This window comes from Diplotaxodon limnothrissa, linkage group LG1 (genome assembly GCF_057381915.1).
Source record: "Diplotaxodon limnothrissa isolate DT_005_m linkage group LG1, D_limnothrissa_male_GT1.1, whole genome shotgun sequence".
In the NCBI taxonomy this organism is placed as follows: domain Eukaryota; kingdom Metazoa; phylum Chordata; class Actinopteri; order Cichliformes; family Cichlidae; genus Diplotaxodon; species Diplotaxodon limnothrissa.
In genome coordinates this window covers 13,110,863-13,135,509 of record NC_140596.1, presented here as the reverse complement: position 1 = coordinate 13,135,509, position 24,647 = coordinate 13,110,863, and the positions used below count along the sequence as shown (strand labels likewise).

Sequence of the window (24,647 nt, the reverse complement as noted above, 5' to 3'; positions counted from 1 at the left end):
GAATAGAATATGCATCTACTTAAATCAACTTCAAGTCAAATGGTTAAAAAAAAATAATTTCACACACAAAAAAAGAGCTAGAAAATTCACCACACTGGGAAGGGTGAAGACAACTGGGTTGCCCGGCCCTGGCCACGAGGTGTCCCTTATTTATTTTTCAGAGAGTTGGCAACCCTAAATGCAGTTGTGTCTGTTCTGGATGCAGTTTGCACTTTACCATTGTGCTCTCACCCTTTTGTGCAATAAAAATAAAAATAATGTTCATATCCACGTTGTAGATGTCACCACTATTTTTCTCCTCCAGCACACACACTGAAGTCAGCTGATTGTAGTACTTGTGCCGGAGCTGTGAATGGAATTGAAAGGCAAGCAGGCTAACAATTCCAAGAAATTGAACTGCTGGGAGCCGGACGTCTAAAAGTACTGGTTCTTGATTCCCACCCCTAATACCTGAATATAAAAATACACAATGGAACATTATCAGTCATAGACTGGCGTCCTAAGAGCTTGAATTTCAACATCATTGAATCACTGTGGGATCATCTTGACATAGAATGAAACAAAAGGCAGCAATAGCCAAAGAAGAGCTTTGAATGTCCTTCGAGACGTCCTGTAGACTACTTGAAGAAATTACAGCTTGCCTAAGAAAGTTCAGGCTGTGTTGAAGAATAAAGGTGGTCAGACTAAATGTTGACTTTCAAGCTTGTTAGAATTATACAAACTCTTTTTTTGCCACATATACTTAATTTCCATTTACAGTGCTATTGGACCACCCGTATAGTAAAAAAATAGTAAAAAATATATATATTTATTTAACATATTTTTAGGCAAACTGTAACAAACTAAATTCATGCTTTTATAACCAGATTTCAACCAGCACAGCAAACTTCACTGAGAAGTCAAAAATTAATCAAGCATAACGTTCAACCACTAAATTAATTTACCTCTTTGAAATGCAAGTAAATTAATGCAATTTTGGTGTTTTAAAAAACCCCGATTTACTGCTTTACTATTTGTTCTGCTTTTTTAAAACAGAAAATTTAAATATGAATGGATAATAACAATAATTTTAGCATTAAAAATATCATATTGATTGTGCATACTGATGTAACCATTACAGCAACATAAAAAAATATTTTGGTAATTACTAACACTGTGAGTTTAGAGCAGCTCTGATATAAACCTTACACTGGGTGGTGGTCTAATAAATGTTCACAATTCGTTTGCATTTTTCAGTGCATGACCACACCTATTGCTCCTAGCTGACTGAAGTCCATTCATTCAACATAGGAGAAGTGTATGTGAAATGCATGTGTATGTCACGAAAACCCCTTTTTAAATCAGTTAAGGTAACTGTTCCCTTTTCTTTCTCAACATCACTTTTGGTCTATACTACAAGCCCAAGAGGGGTGAAATATTGCAGTGTTGTCCATCACAGATGATTTTTGTTGGCACTGTTATAACACACCAAATTACTTCTCACGGTTCATTTTGCATTCAGTGGGAGCTATGCGTCTTAATGATGTAGTTAAATCTAAATAAAGACTTCACTAAAATAGATTTTCAATGAGTCACATTGGGTACATGCAGCTTTTTGTAAAGCCATATTTACTCTGAGTTAAACTGCTAGTTCCAAAAGTGAATAACGTTAACTGTCACATCTGATATATATGTGTGTGTGTGTGTGTGTGTGTGTGTGTGTGTGTGTGTGTGTGTGTGTGTGTGTGTGTGTGTGTGTGTGTTACAGTATCCTGGGGCTCCCCCATATCACACCTGGCTCAGCGTGTCTACCATTCACTTAAGACTTATTTCTCCATGCAGTGACCTGACTTTGATTCATCCTCTGGCCCTTTGCTTCACTTCATCTCCCCGTCTATCTCTCCCCCTTTCCAGTCCATCTTCACTCTTTTGGTCAAGTACAGGCCCACAGAAACAAAAAGAAATCTAAAAAAACTTGTCATAAATTTAGATTTTTTGGCTGCATTGCATGACAAGGCCTATATCTTCTTTCCAGTCTGCAGTGAGCCTACTCACTGTCTTGCTGCTTTTTCGGGACTTTTTCTGCTGCAGTAATGTTTCAGAGCGTTCACAGATGGCTGCTGCCTCCATATGAATATTTGATAGCCTTCATATATCTCCCTTGAGGGTAGTAAAATATTAAAACATTTTCTGGTGGCCGTTTTGACTTTTCAGAGGCTCAAAAAGAAAAGAAAAAAAAAGATTGACTTCCTGATGAGACAGAAATAAATCAGCTCGATGTGGCACTATTATTATGTCTTTAAATGTCCTCTTCATTTTATAATGCATGATGCTGTTTGCTGCTCTGTCTGTAATGTGGAGTCTAGATTTTGATTCCACGTGTTTGTGTGCACAGTAAACAACATTGATCTGCTTGGGGTTCATTAACTGTGTCCCAGTATGCAACTACTGTGAGGGAGGATGGAGACTGTTCAGTCATGTCTTTCCCCTACCCTTCTGACTTTAATATCCCTCAGTAATGGGCACATTGGTTGAATCTTCTAATACTATCTCATGTCACGTCTCTTTCAGCGGGACGCCAAAGGACAGTACTTGTTTGACCTCATCTGCCACCATCTTAACCTGCTGGAGAAAGACTACTTTGGCATCAGATATGTTGACCCAGACAAGCAGAGAGTAAGTATGAATCTTCTTCACAACCAGGGGTGCACATAAGTGGTCGGCAGGTGCGCATGCGCTGTCAAAATAAAAGACGCGCACCAGATATGAAGTTGCAACGCGCGTTTGTGTACAGAAGATTTTCTGGAGGAGGACAGACATTTGTTTAGAACTCTTAAAGATGTCGAAGAAGCAAGCTCCTTTAAGCAATTGCTTTGATGCTCCTCCGCCTTCAAAGAAATGTCAGAAGGAGCCCGAACCGCAAAAGAAGCGCGTATTCTTCGAAAAGTGTTTGCAGGAGGTGAGCTGGCTTCAAACAAATGATGAACGCACAGAGATGTGGTGCGGAATGTGCCGTGAAAATCGTATGTACGCAAACGCGCGTTGCAACTTCTTATCTGGTGCGCGTTTTTTATTTTGACAGCGCATGCGAATCTGCGGACCACTTATATGCACCCCTGTTCATAACAAACCCATCAAATAGAAAAATAAAATAAAACAAGTTAAAAAAATTTCCCTCTGTCAATAAAACCCAACCTTTTAATATCTACATTTCCCAGCAATAATTATCTCTTGTTAAGTTTCTTACATTATTTGAGGTTTTGTTCACCTTTTAGATCATTTGTGAGCACACGTTAGCTGGGTCCTTGTCCTCAAAAATCCATTTTATGCCTCAAAAAGGTTATACAGCATTGAGATTCATTCGCTACGCTGGATTTAAAGGATAACCATATTCAAATATAAATCTTAAAAACGCTGAAGAAAATAATGGGAAGCTGATGCAAGGATAAGAAAGCATTTGGGTCTATTTAAGGATTCTGAACAGATGGGTAGATCTACAGATTAATAATAAAAGCTGGCAAAAAGCCAACCTCTTTGACTGAAGTGAATGTGAATTAAAGGGAAAAATGATACAGTGATAGGTAGATTTGCAGAGCTTGAACTGAGGACTCCTTAATTATTCAACCTTTAACTGTAAATAAGATTACAAATTCTTTAAAAGGTCTAAAAAGCTTTGTTCTTTTTACACTCTCAAAGGTCACTTCAGTATTTTACTTCAGTGGTGATATTTTTACATTTTTCAGCCTCCACCAGTAATCCAACAACCACCCATTTTTGGATGGCGGTTACTTTACAGCCTCTAAATACACAAAGTCATAAGCGAAACATATGCTATTTAATGCTAAGAATGTGCAATCCAATAGGCTCTGAGATAGTGGATGATTCAGAAATAAACCTGGAATAACGATGCTTTGTTGTACAGCATTTCACATCACCATTCCCATCATGTATGACTGCATTTGATAGTCAGACATGATAAGACTTTCTGCTGGATCTTTGTGTAAATCTTTCAACTCTAGCTCAACACAATGAAAAGATAGGAGATACCTTGAGGGCTATTCAGCATTGCGTTTTACACATGCATTATTTACCAGGTTGATATCTCAAGGAGGCAGATCTTGTAGAGAACAAAAATCTTCAAAAAAAATTGCCCCAGAAAACTAACCGACCTTGCCTCAGCCAATCGCCCTTTCTTTATAGCATCTTTGGCTACCCTGTGTTGACTTCCGTGCCCCATTGTCAAACTGTAATTATCTCACTGATTAAAACCACTAATGAATCTTGATGGTTGGTGCTCAAAATAAACAGAAAAGCAGCACTGTCCTGATTATCTTCTAAATGTCTTTCTTTTCTCTGCATGGTGACTGTATTGGAGGGAGTCTAAACAAACAGAAGGAGAGGCGATGGGAGTAATTCTACTGTGCCTTCCAGCTATAGATTTTAAGTCATCATGCTCAGCTGCTGAGTAATCAGACCCCAGACTGACAGTTTGGCAGATATCGAATCAGTGTTAAAAGTGCAGGTCTTTACTTCTCTTTCTCTTCCCTACAGCACTGGTTGGAGTTTACAAAGTCAATTGCCAAACAAATGAAATGTAAGTACCGTATTTAGTTTGAGATCCCTGATGAGTTTGTTGATACTGTTTTTGGTTTATTCATTTTCCAAGATGTCCAGAGTTGATTAGAGTAAAACCCCTGAAAGAAATATATCTCCTGTTTGTAGCCCAGCCTCCATTCACCATGTGTTTGCGTGTCAAGTTTTACCCACCTGACCCCGCTGCCCTGAAAGAGGAAATCACCAGGTAAGACATTAAGATGGCTTAGTCGGCTCCACATGGGAAAAGGTGGGGTTAATTTATATCATATTCTTCTTCTATGGGAGACCTTTTGAAGTTTAAAATATGATAATTTTATGTCTTATACCTGAATTTGCTTAGAGCTAATTTTCATCTGCAGATAACAGTTGAACTTTTTGCACAGTAATCGAGCGAATACAAACAAAATGACACATTGCAGAGGTGCACACAGTAATAAAATATGCCATCAACAAATGATATTTGACTGTAAGGTGTCAGTTTTTACAACTGCCTGCCAGTTCACATCTCTTCACAGTCATGTTTTGCATTTCTACATGACTTAAATGCCTTCATTACAACAAGCAAGTATGCTAATGTCACACTGTCTGCAGCCATTTGTATTGACTACTGGGAAAACTAGAAAAAATAAATAGTTAACAAACGTAAAAAATTAAAATAAAAACCAGATGTGCAAGAAAAAAGGGGGATTTAATGCATACCAAGAAAACTGAGCGACTCATTTTCACTTGCAAATTTCCTTCTATCAGGTCACGGGGATCTGTCACTTGCAATTTCAGAATAGGGTCAAGACGTCTGCCATTACACTGAAATGGGACTGCCAATCATGACGCTCATAGAAAAGAGAGAAAAAACAAATTACAGACACACAATGAAAAAAAACTGCAGTGTCAGCCTCGTTTTATTTGGAGCTCAGGGCATTAGAAAATACTGAAGGGCAAACTTGAGTTCCTTTTGTTGTGCTTCAAGTTAGCTTACATTATTATTATTATTATTATTATTATTATTATTATTATTATTATTATATGTGTGTGGAATATTCCTTTTTAACACAACTTAAAGCAGGAAATGTGTATAGATGTCTACCTTTTTGCTTCTTACACTCAACAATCTAAGAAATGCTGACACAGATCAAACTTAAATGGCAGATGTAAAATAATAAAAGTCTCCACAGCAAAGAGAGACTTTTATTGAACCAAAAAGGGGTGGGGAAGACATCTTTTTCTTCTGCCCTTACTTATCTCATAAAATCCAATCAGATAATGCCTTTTTATGCTTCTGTAGCTGGCTTTTACAAAATGGAAGAATGAATAATACCACTGCAACTTAAACGAGATTTTTAGGAAATCCTATTTGATTTTAAATAAGGAATCCTTTTCAGTAAATTGTTATTCGCTTAAGGAAAAAAAACCCTGGAAAGTATAATAGCAATTTTAATGGGAACGTTGAAAATGGGTTTCAACTTGGCCTCTTTATTAATGAGCCAAAATGACCCTATAAATTATCTAAAGTCCAGTATTAAAATGGGCAAGTGGTTATGAAGGGGCAGAAACCCACGCTTTTCAATTTGTAAGAGTACTCCGAGTTCAGCACAGTGGCCTGTGTGCAGAGAGGATTTGAGTGTTTCCTTTTGTGCAAGCCGTGGTGTCATGAAGCTCTGTGCCACTACTGTATGGCGTGCAGCATCTGTGACAGCTGAACAAACTGCTGTGAGGCGTGAGCCGGAGAGCTTCCAAGTGCACAGATCCCTGTAAATCACATCCCTCGACTGGTTGCCATGCAATGAAATCTCTTATTCACAATCCAGCTCATTTTGGTAGACCAGCGCGCCGGCAAGGCAGAGCCCCTCCATCCTCATCCATCTGTTCCGACTAGAGGCTTTTACAGACAAATGAATGCATAGCGGATAAGCAAAAATATATCTAAATAATACCAGTTATTTCACAGCAATCCTGCTTTTGTGTATTGTAAAAGAAACTTGGGTACCATGCAAGATTTTGTGAGCAATGAGGTGGCAAAGGCAGTAGAAATTACATAAAAATGAACCTTGTATGAAACTTGCACACATTGAAGACAACAAGTAATAACCTCAGTAATGTAAAATGCTCAATAACCACACTTTTTCCCAGCAATGCTTAATACTTCTATGCTATTTATTGCTTTGCTGCTTGGAGAGAAGCAGAATCACAGCCGTATGAAATGAATTTAGGGTGAGCAAAATGACAGACAGGAATTCTTGGATGTTGTAGAAGAGACCAGAAAATGAAGTTGTACCCAGAGGGTTTGTCCATGAAACTGCAATCATATTTTAAATCAATCTCAATTCCCAAAATGATTATGTATAAGCTCGAAACTCCAGCGACAGACTGGTCCAGACCTGTCCAGGGTGTGCTCTGTCTCACACCCTCTTCAGGCTCTTCATGAACATGTAGAGAAGCTGGGAAAGGCTGAAGCAGCAGAGGATGGATGGATGCTCATGCTCTGTGTGAAATTAGAATAAATTTTCACCTTCTTAAATGCATGACCAGTCCATTTTAGAAGCCTGGACATAAGATGATGACTCATTTTTCTCATAAATTGTGTTATAAGTGAATTAAAAAATGGGCTACAAAAAGGCCTGAGTATTCTAAGGTTTCAAAAGTTACATTTATGTATTTTACATTTTACTGTGGTTGTGGTCTACAAGGTTGCTTATTCGTAGTAAACACAGACATACAATCTCAAGTCGCCTTAAAACACTCGTGTCATAATCTGTCATCATGTCTTTCACTCTAAACACTTTATAGAAGTCAGCCTCAGCTCTTATTTGGTACTCTCAGAATTTCATCTTCTAACAGTGACTTCCCATATACTATATACGCAGCCTCAAAAGGCACTTTAATTTTAAATTGTAAACATCTAGACGTCCTATGAGTAATGACCCAAATCAGTTTCTCTGTGTTCCACTCCACAGATATCTTGTCTTCCTGCAGGTTAAGAGGGATCTCTACCACGGCCGCCTCCTGTGCAAGACATCAGATGCAGCTTTGCTGGCTGCCTATATATTACAAGGTATGACAAACAACCTTTTTTGAGACGAGTATGTTTAATCATACTGTAAACATATATTTCACTGTGTGGTTGTGTGCAAACATGTGAGCAGAGTGTGTTTAAAAGCTGAAGACTCATAGGGTTCATACTGTTGTTTGCAAAGGGAATCGGAGTTTGTTGTTTTTATGCTGAACTGAATTTTTTTTTTTTAAATAACAGTATGAAAAGCAACTTAGATAAACTCAATGTAAAAAAAAAATCATCAGTTTAATTTAAGATGTTTACATGCTTTGAAACCAAATCTGAGAGTTCTGACAAAAAGACTTCCTGGTTCCTCTGGGTGTTAGACTCATCAACATGCAGAGGGGTGAGGTGCATTAAGAAACAGTTTCCCTGTCACACACACTACCAAACATCTCTGCTGCCAGGATTCTGTCTCTCAGACATTCCCTGAATCTAAATGTCCTCTGTGTCTCTTTATGTTCCTACAGTAAATAATACAAACCGCAGTGTGCCTTAGAACGCATGCATTAACAAAATGGTGCATTTCACACTAAAATAATGTAGACGAATAAACAGAATAACAGGCCAGAAAAGAAATGTAATTTTTTTGGGTGAACTGTGTCTTTTAATTATTTAGCAATAATCACTTGAGAGGGAGAATAACAGTTTGAATAAGAAACAGCAGCCTTGAGTGGCTGCAATACAAATGTGGTTTCAACCACACCAGTCTTTAGAAATATTGTATTTTTATACACCAGATAAAGAGAGTTCATCTGCGGGGGCTTAAAAACATTACATATATATAATATACACTTAATGCAATGTATACAGTTTATTTGTGAGTTGGAAAACATCTCAGCAGTTACGACAATCACAACTCTGATACTATCACATGGGCAAAAAACTTCCCCAATCTTTTGCAGCTGGCACTGTAATTAAGTTAGCTGTCATTAGCCTGGTTATCATAGCACCTATTTTTATGGTGGATCTACTTTTCTTAACCTAACCAAACCAAACACAACAACAGCTCAGATGAAACTGAGAAACTTTGCAGATTTACATGCTTTTTAAATATTTTTTCAGTCACAGTGTCTTTTATGCTCTTTTTATTAAGTCTGTCTTCTTTTTTCGGTGGGGGTGGGATGGCTCTGTGAAGGCTGTGAAGCCAGGAATGAGAGCTATTCCACCAGGATTTTCCACCACTGAGTCACACTTTTTACCATCTGAGGTGACATGTAATCGCCAATAGGGACACCATTTCTCTGAAAGGACCTATATTGGCCAGAGTCCCCCTTTACAGTATAGAAGAGTCATATTCTCCAAGACTTGAAAAAAGTAACCAAGAGGAAGAGCAAAGTATTCTCATCTCAAATCACTCGTTTTACAGTGTGCTTAAATTTTGTTATTGACTTTTTGCCCAATTATGCTAAATAATTACTACCTATGTTAATTTGAAGTAAATTACCATAGCTGTCTCGTGCTGCACATCAATCCTTTAGACACAAATAACACATTTGAAGGTTTCAACTCTGATAAATTCCACTAAACTGATGTTTACATATTACATTGTGTTGATCTTTGTTTGAATGTCAAAGTTTTGATTCAGAATAAAGATTCATGTATTCGTGAGCAGATGTTTTAACCTTGAAAAATTATAATCTAAGTTTAATCTTTTTACTACTATTAGTTTAAAGAAATGTCTTTCAGTATCATGCACCCCAGCACAAACTCTTTTCTGTCAAGGCCAACCACATAAATGAGAAAGTCAAACATTGTCACTGGTAGCTGAACACAACATAAACTGAAATAATTCTGAGTAAAAGGAAAGACCTTTTAATGTCAAAATTGGCAAAGTGAAAATATTTTTCACTGTTTTCTATGTGACATTTTCATGCTCAAAGATATGCTGGGCAGCAGGACGGAGATAATATTCTCTTAATACTGAGAACACACTGTCTCTCTGTGCATGATTATTCAACTTGTACAATTTATCTTTAAACTGAGCTAATAAGAACAACCCCTGTATGATGAACATAATTTAGTCCAGTTGTTTGTTTGAAAGTTCAAGCAATAGCATTTAGCTACGATTTCTTTATCCCATAGTTGGTTGAAGGGTCTTACATCACAAAAAAGTGACTCATGGGCCAGCTGGTACCACATACACCATCTAATTTATTACCTCAGCAGTCCCAGTTCCAACTCTGGCCTTTTGCTGTATGTCATCGTTTCACACTTAGCTTTACCTATCAATTAAAGGCAAGGCAAAAAGCCAAACATAAAATCATTTAAAAAAGTCATCCTTTTCTTTTATTTCTTTCTTTTTAATTTTCCAGCTGAAATTGGTGACTATGACCCTGGGAAACATCCAGAGGGCTACAGCTCCAAGTTTCAGTTCTTCCCGAAGCACTCAGAGAAGTTGGAGCGGCGGATTGCTGAGATCCACAAAACTGAGCTGATGTAAGGTGGCATCTGTCCAGATGCCTGCATACCTGTGTAGTCTCCTTCAGTTTTATCAGAGGCAAGGTGCAGGCATCACAAGAGCATAGCTGACTTGGAGCACCTATGCAATCAACTATTCTATATAATATATAGCTTCTTATTTAACTTACATGAGTGCGGATGCTTTTAGATCAACATACGGCAACATTGGAATTCTCATTTAGGATATTAAGACAAGATAGGCAAGCATAATTTCTTATATATTGTAAAAAGTTCTGAACTTTTAATTATGTAGCAGGTATTGTGAATTAAAAGCAGTGATGTAGAGGTACCTAGATGTTTTTTCTGTCATGTGGTACAAAACCTTTAAAGAATGTTTAAAAAAACATGAATACATTTTTTTTTTACTGTGCTGGTAATTTGTTTTAAGATTTTGGAAAAATTGTAGTTCTTCTGTGGATTTAGACTGACTGGATAATTTAAGACCAGCTCAGTGATGTTGAGACTAGGAGTACATTGTACAATGTTCTGTACAATGTTGGAAGATGAACCTTGCAGATAGTATTCCTGGGCAAAAGAGGATTTAATCAAATAAACAGCTCCACAGTAACTTATACTTGCTGTATATACAATGTACAAAACCCAGGAGGACGCTGGCACTGGGTATAGATTCAATCCTATACTGCCCTCTGTTGCTCATTTCCTTCCCATAATTAAGTACATTCCCTGGAGTTAAGTGTCAAAGGTTGTCCGTAAAACATTTTGCATAAGAATAACAGTGTAATTTGCTAAGATACAAGAAACTTGAGTGTGGCAAAGGGATAATGACGTTAATTCAGTTTATTTCAGACTGCCTGAGCAAAAACAAAGAGCTACAGTATGTTCTCCAGCCGAGCTAATGTGACTCATACACTAGTTTCATCAAGGATTATTAATAGAAGAAAATGTAGACAGCAGATTGATTTATAATCCTTTCATTCCTGTGGTCAGTACAACAGCTGTTAGAACATTATAGTCACTGCTTTAAAGTTTGACCTGCAGGGCTAAAAACTGAAGTAAGCTTTTGTTTGATTCTTTACACACAGTGAACAGATTTAATTATGTATCCTTGATCTGCACAGTTTACACCCTGGTAGCTATAGACATTTAAAAGAGTAAGTAGATGGTTAGAGACTTTTTCTTTAGGAAAATTAAAGCATCCAAACCTTTTTGATGCTACACATTATCAAGTTTGATAATGATAATCTTCACATAAGTCTGTCTCCATGAATTAAGAGTTGTGACAGAACCCAGTATGTTGACTTTATTTATTTAACTTTTTTCTCAGAGGTCAGACTCCTGAAACATCAGAGCTCAACTTTCTTCAGAAGGCTCAGATGTTGGAGACCTATGGGGTCGACCCACATCCATGCAAGGTTATCATTAAGATTTACAGTAAAGTGAACCCTAACATGAATGACTGAATGTCATTGTGATTTAAAATGTTAACTCAAATCCATGTTTTTACAAAAACACGGATGTGCTGTCAGGATGTGTCTGGGAACCCGGCTTTTTTGGCTTTCACCCCTTTTGGATTCACTGTGCTGCAAGGAAACAGGAGGGTTCACTTCCTCAAATGGTGAGTAGAGATGAAGAGTTGAAACTTCACTTGATAATCATATTCATATCAAAGGTTTGTACTAGCAAGACAGTGACTTTATTTTAAATAAAATCTCCCCATCAGTTGCAGAAAAAGCTCAAATATGAATTAAGCATCAAAAGACTTTAACATTTAAACTTATTTTAAACTTTTATGCCCATGAATATATCAGCTACATTCCACTTCAAAATGACCTCAGTGCTTTAAATAAAGAAAAGAACAAATAAAATCCTAAACTTGATACAATTTCACGCATTGTTGGAAAAAAACACACAAAGTACAGTACAATTTTTAAAATATTGTGAAATGTGATGCAAGAGAGTCCAAAGGAAAAAAGTAACCAGTTATCCATACAAGAAGATAACAGTAACCTTTGTAAGACCGCAGAGAAAGCTTCGAGGTTTTCACAGCATCTGACTTGTTTTGTTGTTTCCAAATCAGCATTTGAGCTCTTGCAGCTCTTGCACAGAAATGAATCACTGTTAGCCCTGTTAATTTACCTACAGCTCTTAATATTTTACAGCCTTTTTTGGTTTATGTCTCTCCTTTCTTTTGCTCACTTTCTCCCCTATTCTTTCTGGTCTGATTTCTTTGTTACTCTGTTTGGTTTGTCTTCTTTATTTTAACCTCAGGGAGGAGGTGACCAAACTTAAGTTTGAAGCAAAGACGTTCCATATATATGCAAATCAGAAGGAGGTATGTGTATTCATTATTAAAACTGCCTATTCTAGCCTGTGGAGCTCAGGAAGTTAAATGAGTGCGTCCATGTTTTATGCATGGAGACTCTGCCACTGGGGAGCCACTGTACTATATTCTTAATGCGGAAATAAATGAGGAAGGATTTGACAAAAATGTGTGCTACCCATAGGTTTTAGCAGACAAAAGAGTAAAATAAAGACACTGTGTTAGAGGCGGTTGATGTTTAGATCAGAAGGATTATTTCTTTTGGGTTTTCTTTGGCTGATTGGTTACAGTGCCCTTTAAATATATCTGTATAGACACCTTCTCATATTCTAAAACTCAATGTAGGCTTTGGTTTGAATGAGAATGTAAAGCCTTTAGATGAAAAAGAATGTTGCTTTCATCACAAATATGAGTTAATATAGTGGACTGGTTACAGGATAAGAAGATCATACTGACTTACTTTGCACCTACACCAGAGGCCTGCAAGCATCTTTGGAAGTGTGGGGTGGAGAATCAGGCCTTCTACAAGTGAGTAAAATTACATACAAAAACTGAATAGGTATCTTTTCATTTAAGCTAATGACTGTATTTATGGTTTTTCACTCACAGGCTGGAGAAGTCAAGCCAAGTCCGCACTGTGTCCAGTAGTAACCTCTTCTTCAAGGGTAGTCGCTTTAGATACAGGTATCAACAGAACAATATGTTTATTGCAAAGCATGATATGGGAATACTAAGTACAATTGGGAGTTTTCAGTGCTTGCCGTAGTGGTCACGTTTATCTGTTTTTTAGCGGAAAGGTTGCAAAAGAAGTAATGGAACAAAGTGCTAAAATTAAGAGAGACCCCCCGGAGATCCACAGGTAACAATCATAACAATCATGCATTGATTAAATTATGTAACAAATTGATTAAGCTCTGAATGCACTGTCAAATGTGTTTGTTTGGGGCTTTATGCATACATGTGTTTTCTCACAGGGCTGGTATGGTGCCTAGTAGGAGCTGTCCATCCATCACTCATGGCCCTCGTCTAACGAGTGTGCCAAGGACCCGACGAAGAGCTGTGCACATTTCCATTATGGAAGGTAAACCGCACAAACACAAGAGCAAAGTGTAGCTGAAGCTCTCACTGTGTTGGTGGAAGTCATGGGAGTCAGTCCTCAAACTGCCAAACAATATAAGTATTTGCAAGTGTGCAAAAAGAGGGCTGTTTAACCAATAATTTTACCTAGTATATGCTCATACTATAGCATTGTTTGGTTAGTGATGTTAGTCCATTAGTGGATGGTTACTATTAACATGCTGACATCATAATATATCATTTTTGTGGATATAAATTATTTGCTATTGTTACTTTATGAAATACAAGTGCTATTATTGGGCTTTATAAGTGCACAAATACTGCACATGGATCATTTTAGACTGTTGGTTGCTAGGTAACACGATGGCGTCACAATATCTATAGGTAAGTGATGGCTGTGATGGTAGAGCGGGTTTTCTACAAACTGGAAGGTCCACTGTTGTTATCCCCGGCTCCTCCATACTGAACCCTGAGGAATCCATTTGAGTGTGAGAGTGCTTGTGAAAGTTAGATAAAACACTAAGACATAGATAAAGGCACTGTATGAATGTTCATGTGACTGGGTAAACGAGACTTCTAGTAGAAGGTGACATGATTGCTCACACTGAAGAGAAAGGCGCTATAAAAGTATTCTTCTTCTGGCTGCTCACTTTAGAGGGCATCTGCCTCTATTTCACCCTATCCACAGGTCGTCGTCTGTCACACCAGCCCTCTGCACGTCCTCCCTGACTATATCCATGAATCTTTTCTGTGGTGTTCCTCTTCTCCTGCCAGACAGCTCCATTTTCAACACCCTTTGTCCAATATATCCACTAGATCTCCTCTCTTAAACAAAGTACCCGCACATCCAAACCATCTCAGCCTTGCCTAACTTTGAATCGAAGCCGCTTGATCTGAGCTGTCCCTCTGGTATACTCATTTCTAATCTTGTCCATTCTCTTTGTTCCCAACAAAGAAACTTCAGTTCTGCCACGTCTAGCTCTGCCTCCTGTCTTTTTTGTTAGTGCTACCATCTCCAAACCACACATCATAGCAGATATCAGTACCATCTTGTAAGCCTTCCCATTCACTTTTGCTGCTATCCTTCACACAAGTCACCCCCTGACACTCGTCTCCACCCACTCCACCATACCTGCATTCTCTTCTTCACTTGTCTTGTGCACTGTCTGTTGCTTTAGATGGTTAATCCGAGGTGCACTATAAATCTATCCCATAAGAACCATCAGAGTTCTAAGAGGAACCTGTGTGCCATATTTGGTTGCTCAAATCCTGATAATACAGGAGGTATTAAATATGTTGCTATAGCTCAGATAGTTTTAGTTCATTTCTTTTCCTTTAGTTTACTAATATAAACACTTTATCCACTGTGCTTTTTTTCTTGTTTAAACATATAAAGTCTTCCCAGTTAGGCCAGGTCTTACTGTAGCTACCTAAACTTCTTAGCTAAATTGCTGATTTCCATTAAATCTTGGGCCCTGGTGTTGAGGCATTACACTTACCTCAAAATATAGATTTTTATTATCTTTTAAAAAATTATTTTATTGGTTAATTTAGAGATATCACAGTCTGCCTTATAGTGTGCCCTGGGGGATCAGTCCCCAGGGCACATAAGAAATCACTGTCTTAATCCTGTGATTTGATCTGGGTTGCACAGCAATGGCACAGCATTTTTTTTAGATTCCTTATAACACTATCAGACATAGTTGTGAATACCTGCATGGAGAAAGAGCGCAATCTAAGTGCTTTTCCATGTTAACAGCCTACCTACTTGCAAATGTCAGTCGCTTTCTCTGTATTTTTGTGAGATCTCACTCTTTCTCTAAAGGGTGTGCTTTACTGAAAAGTGCACACACTGCAGTGCCCATCAGCAACTGGCCTCAGGTATTATTTTGACATGAGAAAGTCATCCTGTCAGTTTATAAAGGGCACTTTCCATCCTGCCTTTCCTCCAACAGGCTATTAACCTTTTGCCAATGCTGCCACTGAGAGTAAGTTTACTCTTTGCCGATCGGCCTCAGTCACACTAATAAACTTACAACATAGCCTGTCTGCAAAAAAGAAAAGCAAATAGAAAAAATTTATTTTATCAAACCAGCCTTAGTTCTTGTCCTGGACTCTGACATTGCACCCAAGTGTATCAGCAGGGAAGCAACCCCCCTGTGTTTTGTCGTGTTGCTATATTTGTACTGGTATTTCAACTGGCAATGATATCTCAGCCTGAAAAAAGCTCCTGCTGTCAGGGACCATGCTGTGTGTGTCACAGCCGACAGCAGGAGGGGAGGTCGAGGTGAACTGTGGCACAAGGGGACCACATTCCTGGGCCTTGTCTTTCACTCTGACTGTCTTTCTATTTATCTACCGCTGTCAGCCCGCCTAACAGCATGTGGGAGCTTACTGCATAGAAGGGAGTAGTGCTGCTTAGCTAGACCAGTCTCAGTTGGAGACAAAGACAGGCAGCAGACAGGCAGAATACAAAGAGGCCGTTTTAAGATTTAGAAAGCGAAAGGATAGCAGTTGAAAACGTGTAGAAACTCAATTGGAAATAGTGCTTTTGCTGTTGTGTAATCATGGTGAAGTGTTTGATCCGCATCAAGACCAAGGTGAATGTTCATCTGCGTATGATCAACCATTGTTATCGGGATGTGAAGGTGCGTGTGCTGTCTTTGGGACCCAGGCTTTTGGGCAAGGCTCTGGGAGTCCTTCCCCTTTTCCCCGCTCTACCGGGGGGATCTTCAAACTCAGGCTCTGGACCTGGGTTAAGACAGGAGTCCAGGGCTCCTTCCAGGCTAGCTGTTCCACTCCAGTTACATGGCTGCAGCCCAGCAGGCAATCGTGCAGGTAAAAATCAGGCTGGTTTTGTTGGATTGAGATATTTTGTGATAGATTTCCTGATTTTTAAAAGTGATTTTTTTGTGGTTATATTTCAAAACATTACAGTATTAAGTGACTGTAAGACCTATTGCTAAAATCTAATGTGATAGATAGAAAGTTTGCACTGTGATGAACCTCCAAAAAGCAGCTGTGAGAATATGAGAACTGAGTAAGTTCCTAGAAGACATCGGTTTTATGTTGCATGCTTGCTTTGGGGTTACAGTTGCCATTTGTATTTCCTTGGACATAGATTACATGATGTGAAGGCTAATTTTCTTCTGCATAAGTTGTGAAAAGCTAGCCATTAAAAAGAAATCCAGCTTCCCTTATGACTATATTAGCATAAGAGATGTCAGCACAGTGTTAAAGAAAGCACAAATGTACCAGAATATTCTGGCAGCTCAGCAAGCCAAGCTCCAGAGGCTTGTGGAAACTTTGCTTCAGAACTAATTAATAAGGAACAAATGAACGTAATTTCCCTTTAGACCTCCTCTTTTATGTGCTATAAGGGACAGGTTCTTTATATCCACTTTTATATCTATAACTTTCAGACATAATAAGCATGTGTTTTCCAGGCATCTACTAGTTATGTGGATATTCATGAGCAACTATTAATTGCTGCATACCTATAAAAACTGCCTATCCAATGCAATGGCACCTACATGTGTAAAGCTGTTATTTCCAATATTACCAGATCAGCCTGCAAAAACAACATGATGGATAGTCTGTAAGTCAGTCCTCGATTCTAGGTATTTTAATACCGCCTGCTTTCAGAAGAGAAAAACAATACAAAATGATGACTTAACAATCAAGTAGGTTTGCAATCTACAGTCTATTTTATGGGGTAGTGGTTCACACATGAAAGATCCATAGTTCAAGACCAGAGGGAGACACAAATCCTACTGTACTCTTAAGTGCTGTTTTCCAGGCTGGATAAATAGGAGGATTGCATCTGGAACGGTGTCTCGCACAAAATCTGCGCCAAATAATACATGTGGATCCATCTACATCCACGCATTGGGGACAGACAACCTCTCTATGTTTAAGATTAGGGTTAAAGCTTTCCTTTTATAATATTGTTTAATTTAGTTAGGGCTGGATCAGGTGACCCTTAATCCTTCTTTAGTTATGCTGCAATGGGCCTGTTAGAAGAGTATTTCTTCTCCCTTAGTTCTTCACTCTTCTCCACTCATCTGTTTTCATTCTCTTTGTGCTTTCACACAATCTCTGCATTTAATTATTAGTTTTATTAGTCTTTGGTTTTCTTCCACAGTGTCACTTTTGTCCTGTCTCCCTCCCTTCACGCCCCAACCAGTCACAGCAGATGGCTGCCCCTCCCAGAGCCCGTTCTGCCAGAGGTTTCTTTCTGTTAAATGGGAGTTTTTCCTGTCACCAACTGCTTGCTCATAGAGGGTTGTCTGATTATGGGGGGGGGGGGGGGTCTTCTCTGTATTAATGAGAGTGTTTAGTGCTTTTTAGATGAAAGTTCGTTATTGTCCTGGATCCCGCATCTAAGACAAAATCCCTTTTTTAAGTGGTGCAAGGAGCACCAAACTTCCTTCCGGTTATTGAATCTTATGAACTCCTGTCTTTCCCTGCTGTTTGTGTCAGGTTTGGAGTCCCTTCGAGACAGTGCTCACTCCACACCGGTGCGCTCAGTTTCGCATGGCGACTCCTTCATGCCTTCAAGGAGCCAGACGGTAGATGGCAGTGAGGCAAGCACGTCAGCAGTCATCTCAGATGAGAACTACAGCCCCTCTGACAGCGTGCTGCCTACACCCGTGGCAGAACATGGAATGGAGATGCCTTTGGCTCGTCACCTCAATGGTGCCCCCTGCAGCATTGACGAGGAGGAGTCAGAGGCAGGGACATCGAAAGAGGGGCAGGCCACAGAATTTGGGCACAGCAGGAGAGAACAACGTATGGTCAAGAGGAGGCCCGCAACATCTAGCGAGGTAGAGGAGCTCAACAAGTTTATCCTGAGCGTGTTGCGTCTCTTCCTGGTTACCATTGGACTTCTGTTCGCCCTGCTGCTGCTTCTCATCATGCTGACAGAGTCGGACCTGGACATTGCCTTCTTAAGAGACATCCGCAAGACACCTGAATTCCAGCAGTTCCACTTTGAATACTTCTGCCCTCTGCGGCGCTGGTTCGCCTGTAAGTTACGATGGATGGGAGGTTTCCTTGTTAGTGAGGCAAAGTGAAAACAGACCAAATGACTCAACAAAGGCCTGCGCTCATGGAAATTGGATACAGATAACAGACAGGTCAGAAGAGAAGGCAAGAGGAGAGAAATGGATGGCTCTGTTCCTGATTTCAACTAAGCTTCTCCCAGGAATAATCCTGTCACAAGCCACGTACTGTCCCCTGAAGAGCCTTGTTTATTACGTTTGACCATCACTACGAGGAAAGGAAATGTTACTTTAGAAATTCAGGTCATCAAGGTATTTTATTTTTTCACAAAATCACAGGAGCTGGGTTTAATTTGAAAACTGTATCAAGTATGCCTGAGTTCTCTTCTTCAACCACAGATAATAGTTGCCTTTATTTTTTTATTAATTTATATGTTGTATCATCACTGTAATACAAAACGATCTGAGGTGTTGGGGTGCAACTGAGAGTTTAAGACATTTAAAAGATTTAAAAATGGAGGGCAGACTATATCATCAGTTTTTTATATCAAATCAACAATATTCATGGTGATTAAATGTTATTATGGCTGCTGTTTTCAGGTGGTGGGCTTAGAGAAAGCGTGAAATTGACGAATAAGCATTACTGAATGTAGATGAGTCCTGAGTCAAACGTGTTTGCAAATATTATAGTTTTATACGATTCTTAGGCAGATGCAAATAGACGTTACACATTTCTCCAGATGTACTTTACAATCCCAGATCTGAAACATTCAATTTAAAAACACTGCTAAACGACTAGTTGTAGTAGCTTTGTGACACGGGTGTGTGATGGTGCTGCCCTGACAGAAGACTTTATTAGCGGCCAAACATCTGCTGACAGTTTTTGTCCAGACACTAGGGAACTGTTAAAGTTTCATCATCCAATGACTAGAAATTAAGCCTTTTTAAGGATATAAATAAGTAATGGAGTTTATAGGTTTACTGTTTAAGAAATAGCAGCCAAATAACTCTAATAACTACAATGAACTTCTGTGCGTGAGGAACAGTTGTCACTTTGCTGTAGTTACTTTTACAGTAGTTATAAAGGTGATGGGACTATGTGAGCTAGCGCTATAATGGTAGTCAAGTGTCTGGTCAGTTCTTTGACTACTGCAATCTGTAGGAGTAGTTCATCTTGATGTGCAATACTGTTAATATAAAAAAGCAGATCCTTTCTATCAAGGGAAATTTGACTTTGTTTTACCTTTGTAAAGTGCAAATATTAGTGCAATTTTCCAACAGTAAATAGTTAAGAGTTTGTTTTTAGTTGAAGACCCATGTTGAGTGACTGTCATTCACCTTTGTTTAGCTCTGCTCTGTTAAAAAAAGTTATGCATTTATGTGTAATGGCTGAATATATTTAAATCATTTTTGTACCATCTTGTTAACGCACTGACAGTTCCTCACAGTGACTTTTAATGTACTTGAAGCTGTTTTTCGTTTGTTTTTGTTGCAGTGGATCTATGGTTTTCAGCCCTGCACTCACAAATGAGCCTAAGATAAGTCATGTTTACGTCGTTCTGCAACCTTCATCAACACCAACCAAAGAAACCGCTGTTGTCCCATACTTCTGTCAGTTTGTGTCAACAGATGGCAAAATAGTCTGCTGTCCTTCTCCGGCCTTATTTCTTGTATTTCACAGGTTAGCCTACAGTGTGTCTTTACAGCCCAGAGCAACAGAATCAATTCAAACTATGAGGTCAGTTTTCACTCTAAAAGTATTTGCCCTTTCAACAAGCCTACAAGTGCTTAGGATGCTGTGTGTATACAAGGAGCAATCAAAAGATTTTGTGGCTCTGCCCATAAAAAAGCAAAAAATCATACCTGATATTAGCTTGGCTTAGGTCACATGTTGCACACATCTGAACGTCTTTCAGTGCTGTTGACATTTTGAGAATGCTCCCTGGAAGTGGTGTCTGACCACTTGCACTTACCTGTGGGCAATGTCATCATGGACCTCAAACTCACGCAGAGAGCTAAGATGAACTTTCTGTTTTCACCCAACCATCATGTTGACTTTCATCACTGGAGATGAGAAGCGCAACTCAAAGACCAAACAGTCAACAGTGTTCAAACCTGCAGGCGCCACAACAGTTCAGGAGCTGACCAGTCTATTTTTCATGAAGTTGCACACTGAATAATTCCCCCAGGGTCGACACCGGGTTGTCCCTTAATGCCCTGAAGCTTTAAAGGAAGCACATTTGAAGCAAACCACCTCAGCTGTGGCAACAGCCAGAGATCCATGCATGCCTTCCCAATTTTGTCTCCCTGAAAAGTTCATAGATTCTAAAAATGAAATTCAATCAATCCCTGTGAAGGGTTTTATTGCCCCTAATAAAATATCTCTGTGGAGCTGCAAAACATATTCAGACCTTATGATGAACATGACACAGCCTGTTAGCTATGGATTATCAACATTAATAACTGATACCACATGCTTGGGGATTTATATGAATATAAATATATCAAATAAACCTTGTATTTTTAACATTAATACCATGTTTTTATTGTATTAAAACGTTTAGAAATTTGTTAACAAGAAATAAAAATTTTAAAAAACTACTTCCATGTAAAAGCCTAGAGTCCAACCTCTGTTTGGGCAAATTATTCAAACTGAAAAAAGTCTATTTTAATTATTAGTTTGAATTTGAATTATTATTTTGATAATTGGCAATGAAAGAAAACAAACCCTAAAAACATAGCCATTGCTCATTTTCATTTCAAAGTATTATTTGTCACAACCACACACACGTGTAAAGAAGTTTACCTTAACCCTTAATCCCTGCGATATCTCAATATCAGAAGAAAGTGAAATTTCAACAATGTGTTTCAGTTTTTCTGCATGATAAAGAAATGCTGCTGTAAGAAATGAAAGAAATCTGTCAATATCTTTGGACTTAAATTGTAAGAAATGCATGAAATTACATCTCACCGCCCAAACTTAATGTAATTATCAAACAAAGTGACCTAATTTCTATCAGGTATGGTTTATACACTGTTTTTTTTTTTTTTTTGGCAGAGTTGCAGAATTTTTGGATCGCACCTGGTATGGTACAACATGCTGAATAGACATATGTCATACAAAAAAAAAAAAAAAATTAAGCATGAATTATGTATGCAAAAAAGGATTTCAGTTTTGCAGGTTCCTGTAGGTGATTTAGAAAGTTGATGTGTTCAAATCTTATTCAAAGTTAACACAAGAATGATTGCTTTGAGAGTTGCTGTAGTGTTCAATGTGGAGCTTTAAATGCTGGTTTTATTTTTGTACCCAGAGTGAAAAAAACAGAAGTATTAGCACCAGTGTTTTCCCCTTTTACCACAAAGTTTAGAGAACAACATAAGCATCTAATGAAATATTTATATTTTAATTTAAAAAAACAAAAACACAAAAATAGATTTTGGGGTTGTTTTCAGACTTGACTTATTTAACCTCCTAGGACCCAGCGTCCACGTATGTGGACATCACATTTTGGGTTGTGTAGACAAAATACTAAATTTTCCTCTACAAGGGTCTGATATCAACATACGAGGACACGATACTGCCACTGTTCTAGCGAAATTTAAAGTGAATGTCCTAATATGTGGCCCTCATTTTTCTCAAACAAAAATGAGGTAAAAAAAAAAAAAAAGCATGTAATTCTTTGTTTTTACATTCATCGGGTCCCAATCAGCCCAAATAGCAAAGCGAAATTAAAAATGCGAAAGAGTTCAGGTCTTAGGAGGTTAATTTAAATGGTGTTCTGTGGTTTTTGATTGATGCGAGGCAATTGTGTATTGAAAACTACGGCTAGTAAAGGAGAACATTTAGCTTTTTACTCACCTTTATGTCGAAAAATCTACAACTAAAGCAATCGGAGCAATAAATGTCAGATGTAATAACCGTAAACTACAAAATGTTTGTCTGAGTCACACAAACTGTTTTAAATCCCCTCAAAAGGTGAAACGGTTTGCAGATGTATGCGTGTACCAGCAGTGGTAGACCGCTCTCTGCGATACAGAAACTTCTCCAAAAAAATCTTTTCATGTAAATCGTGTTTGGTTGTCTATCTTAGACTAATTTTTGACTGAGTTTATAAATGTATCACATACAGGTTTACTTGGCAGAAACAACTTAACACCTGGCGGCATGGTCAAGATTTCCAATGGAAGAAAACAGGTATATTTTTAAATAATTTAAACAGCATTAGTAGCATTTTTAAACTGCCTGAACCTTTCCTTGTGCAATGTAGTTCACTGGCACGGTGACCAAGGGGTAAAAGTTCCACTAATAAGCAACTCTTGTTTTCAGTTTAATGAATGATGTAAACAAGGCCTCAGACATGGCCTTACTGTAAGCTTCCTTCCTGTACCATGGCCCTGCACATGGAAATGTCTCTGTAAGCATGTGTCCTGCATTTATTACCTCCAAACAAGACTGCTTATTTCCAATCACTGAAGGAGGACTCGTGTAATCTATTTATGAATAAATATCATCTATTCTTGACAACTGGGAGCTAGTCTGGCTACAAGTTCAATTCTGAAGTCACAGAAGCAGTAAATAAAAGCATTTAGTGTGAAATTCAGTGAACAGTGCAACCCAGATCAGCACCATGTGGAGTTTTTCATTGCATCCCTGCTTGAAAACAGTAAAGTGTGGTCAATCCTCTCTCATTCTCACACATGCACACACACCTTATTTTACCAGCTTCAGGTGATAATGATGCTGTCACTACTGGTGAGATTCACAGCATTCATGTGTACAGTATTTTGTAATAAAATGTCTATTTATTATGTTTACTTTACAAATGAGAAAACAAAGGAAATTAACACATAACAGGCATTTCCAAAAGCACTTTCACTGACAGAGAGACTCAGTGCAGAAATGACATTTACATCACATAAACCTTACATAAAATAATAAACCATGAATTTTTTGAATTGGACTCTTATGTTAAAGAAAATCCAAATAAACTCCAAATATCAAAATAAACCAGTCTACACACTGACCTACTGTAACTTGTGGCAATATATGACATTAAGTTTCTCTGTCACTAGTTGTGTCAAAACTGGTTGTGATCATGGAAGTGTACCTGTCAACAACAATAGATGAACAGTTGGTTAGTCGTTACCCTGCCAAATAAACATGACACACATGATAAATCTGTCAGAGTAAAAGGTTTCAGAGGAGAAAATGGATATTTGAAGACACTAAAAACAGTCAGGAGGCACTAATAGAACGCAGGTCTACATGTGCCAGAGAGCAGCCACACAAGCTTTAAACTGAGCTTGTATGACTACTCTCTGAATACTGCCCATGGAAAAGAAAAACAATTAAGGTCTTGCAGCGGCAGCACCCTGCTGTGTGCATGCTTCTTTGCAAGTCTGACAGTTTTAAGAAACACTGGGTAGAATAAGTGAAAGAAGAAGAAGAAAAAAAAAAAGGCAGCCATATGAGGAAAATGTGTCTGACATCCACCAAGGACACAATTGCAAACACAGGAGTGGGTTCAAAACAGGCTTATCCTGGAGTTAAGGCTTCATGTCATTTGAGAAGTTGAGCTCATTCAGTCTTCATGAAACTGAAGCATCGACTTACAGTAGGTTGGAGAAAAGAATACATTTGTTTCCTACACTTTACTGAATAAGATTAATGCAAAGATTTAGTGAGACAATCATATGGCAGACATCCAGTGTGCAGTATAATGTCTGGATGGGGAAAAATTAACAGTAAAACTGAGAAGAGCCAAGCTGCTTTAAACTGACAACACATTAAACAGTGCAACACAGCATGTTGAGTCAAAGTGGATACAACAGTAGAAGACCACATCCAGTTCCATTCCAAATTTCAGTTGGCATGAAAGTTTTAACTGGAACAAATCTAAATATTATAAGGTGTAAAATGAGAGGAAGCACAAGATAATCCCTTGGTTTAAATCTAATGTAGCTATAAATGTGTATTTTGTGAGCAGTGAGGAAGAAAATTCTGCTACTTTGCTAATGATCCTGCATTGCCTCACTGCAACATGTCTAAGAATATGACTCACAATTTGATATGATTCATTTCACTGCTTCAGGTGTGTTACTTTGCTTTAGTATAAGAATAGTAATGTATTTAAAGCTCTAGTGAGATACAGAATGAAGATGCTATATTGGAAGACTTGTCTAGTTAGAAGTTGATAGG

General features: G+C 38.3%; 1 protein-coding gene across 1 annotated transcript in view; it reads left to right on the top strand.

Annotated features, from left to right (window-relative positions):
- frmd5b (FERM domain containing 5b) overlaps window positions 1-18,921 on the top strand; it is a 91,179-nt gene extending 72,258 nt beyond the window's left edge. The window contains exons 2-14 of the mRNA XM_085352988.1: window positions 2,551-2,655; window positions 4,531-4,573; window positions 4,702-4,780; window positions 7,527-7,624; window positions 9,940-10,063; window positions 11,373-11,460; window positions 11,575-11,663; window positions 12,317-12,380; window positions 12,805-12,896; window positions 12,978-13,052; window positions 13,159-13,227; window positions 13,343-13,449; window positions 17,928-18,921. Coding sequence (XP_085209114.1) covers window positions 2,551-2,655; window positions 4,531-4,573; window positions 4,702-4,780; window positions 7,527-7,624; window positions 9,940-10,063; window positions 11,373-11,460; window positions 11,575-11,663; window positions 12,317-12,380; window positions 12,805-12,896; window positions 12,978-13,052; window positions 13,159-13,227; window positions 13,343-13,449; window positions 17,928-18,520 — 1,626 coding nt within the window. The 3' untranslated portion in view covers window positions 18,521-18,921. The remainder of the gene's footprint in view (window positions 1-2,550; window positions 2,656-4,530; window positions 4,574-4,701; window positions 4,781-7,526; window positions 7,625-9,939; window positions 10,064-11,372; window positions 11,461-11,574; window positions 11,664-12,316; window positions 12,381-12,804; window positions 12,897-12,977; window positions 13,053-13,158; window positions 13,228-13,342; window positions 13,450-17,927) is intronic.
- The last annotated feature ends 5,726 nt before the right edge of the window (window positions 18,922-24,647 follow it).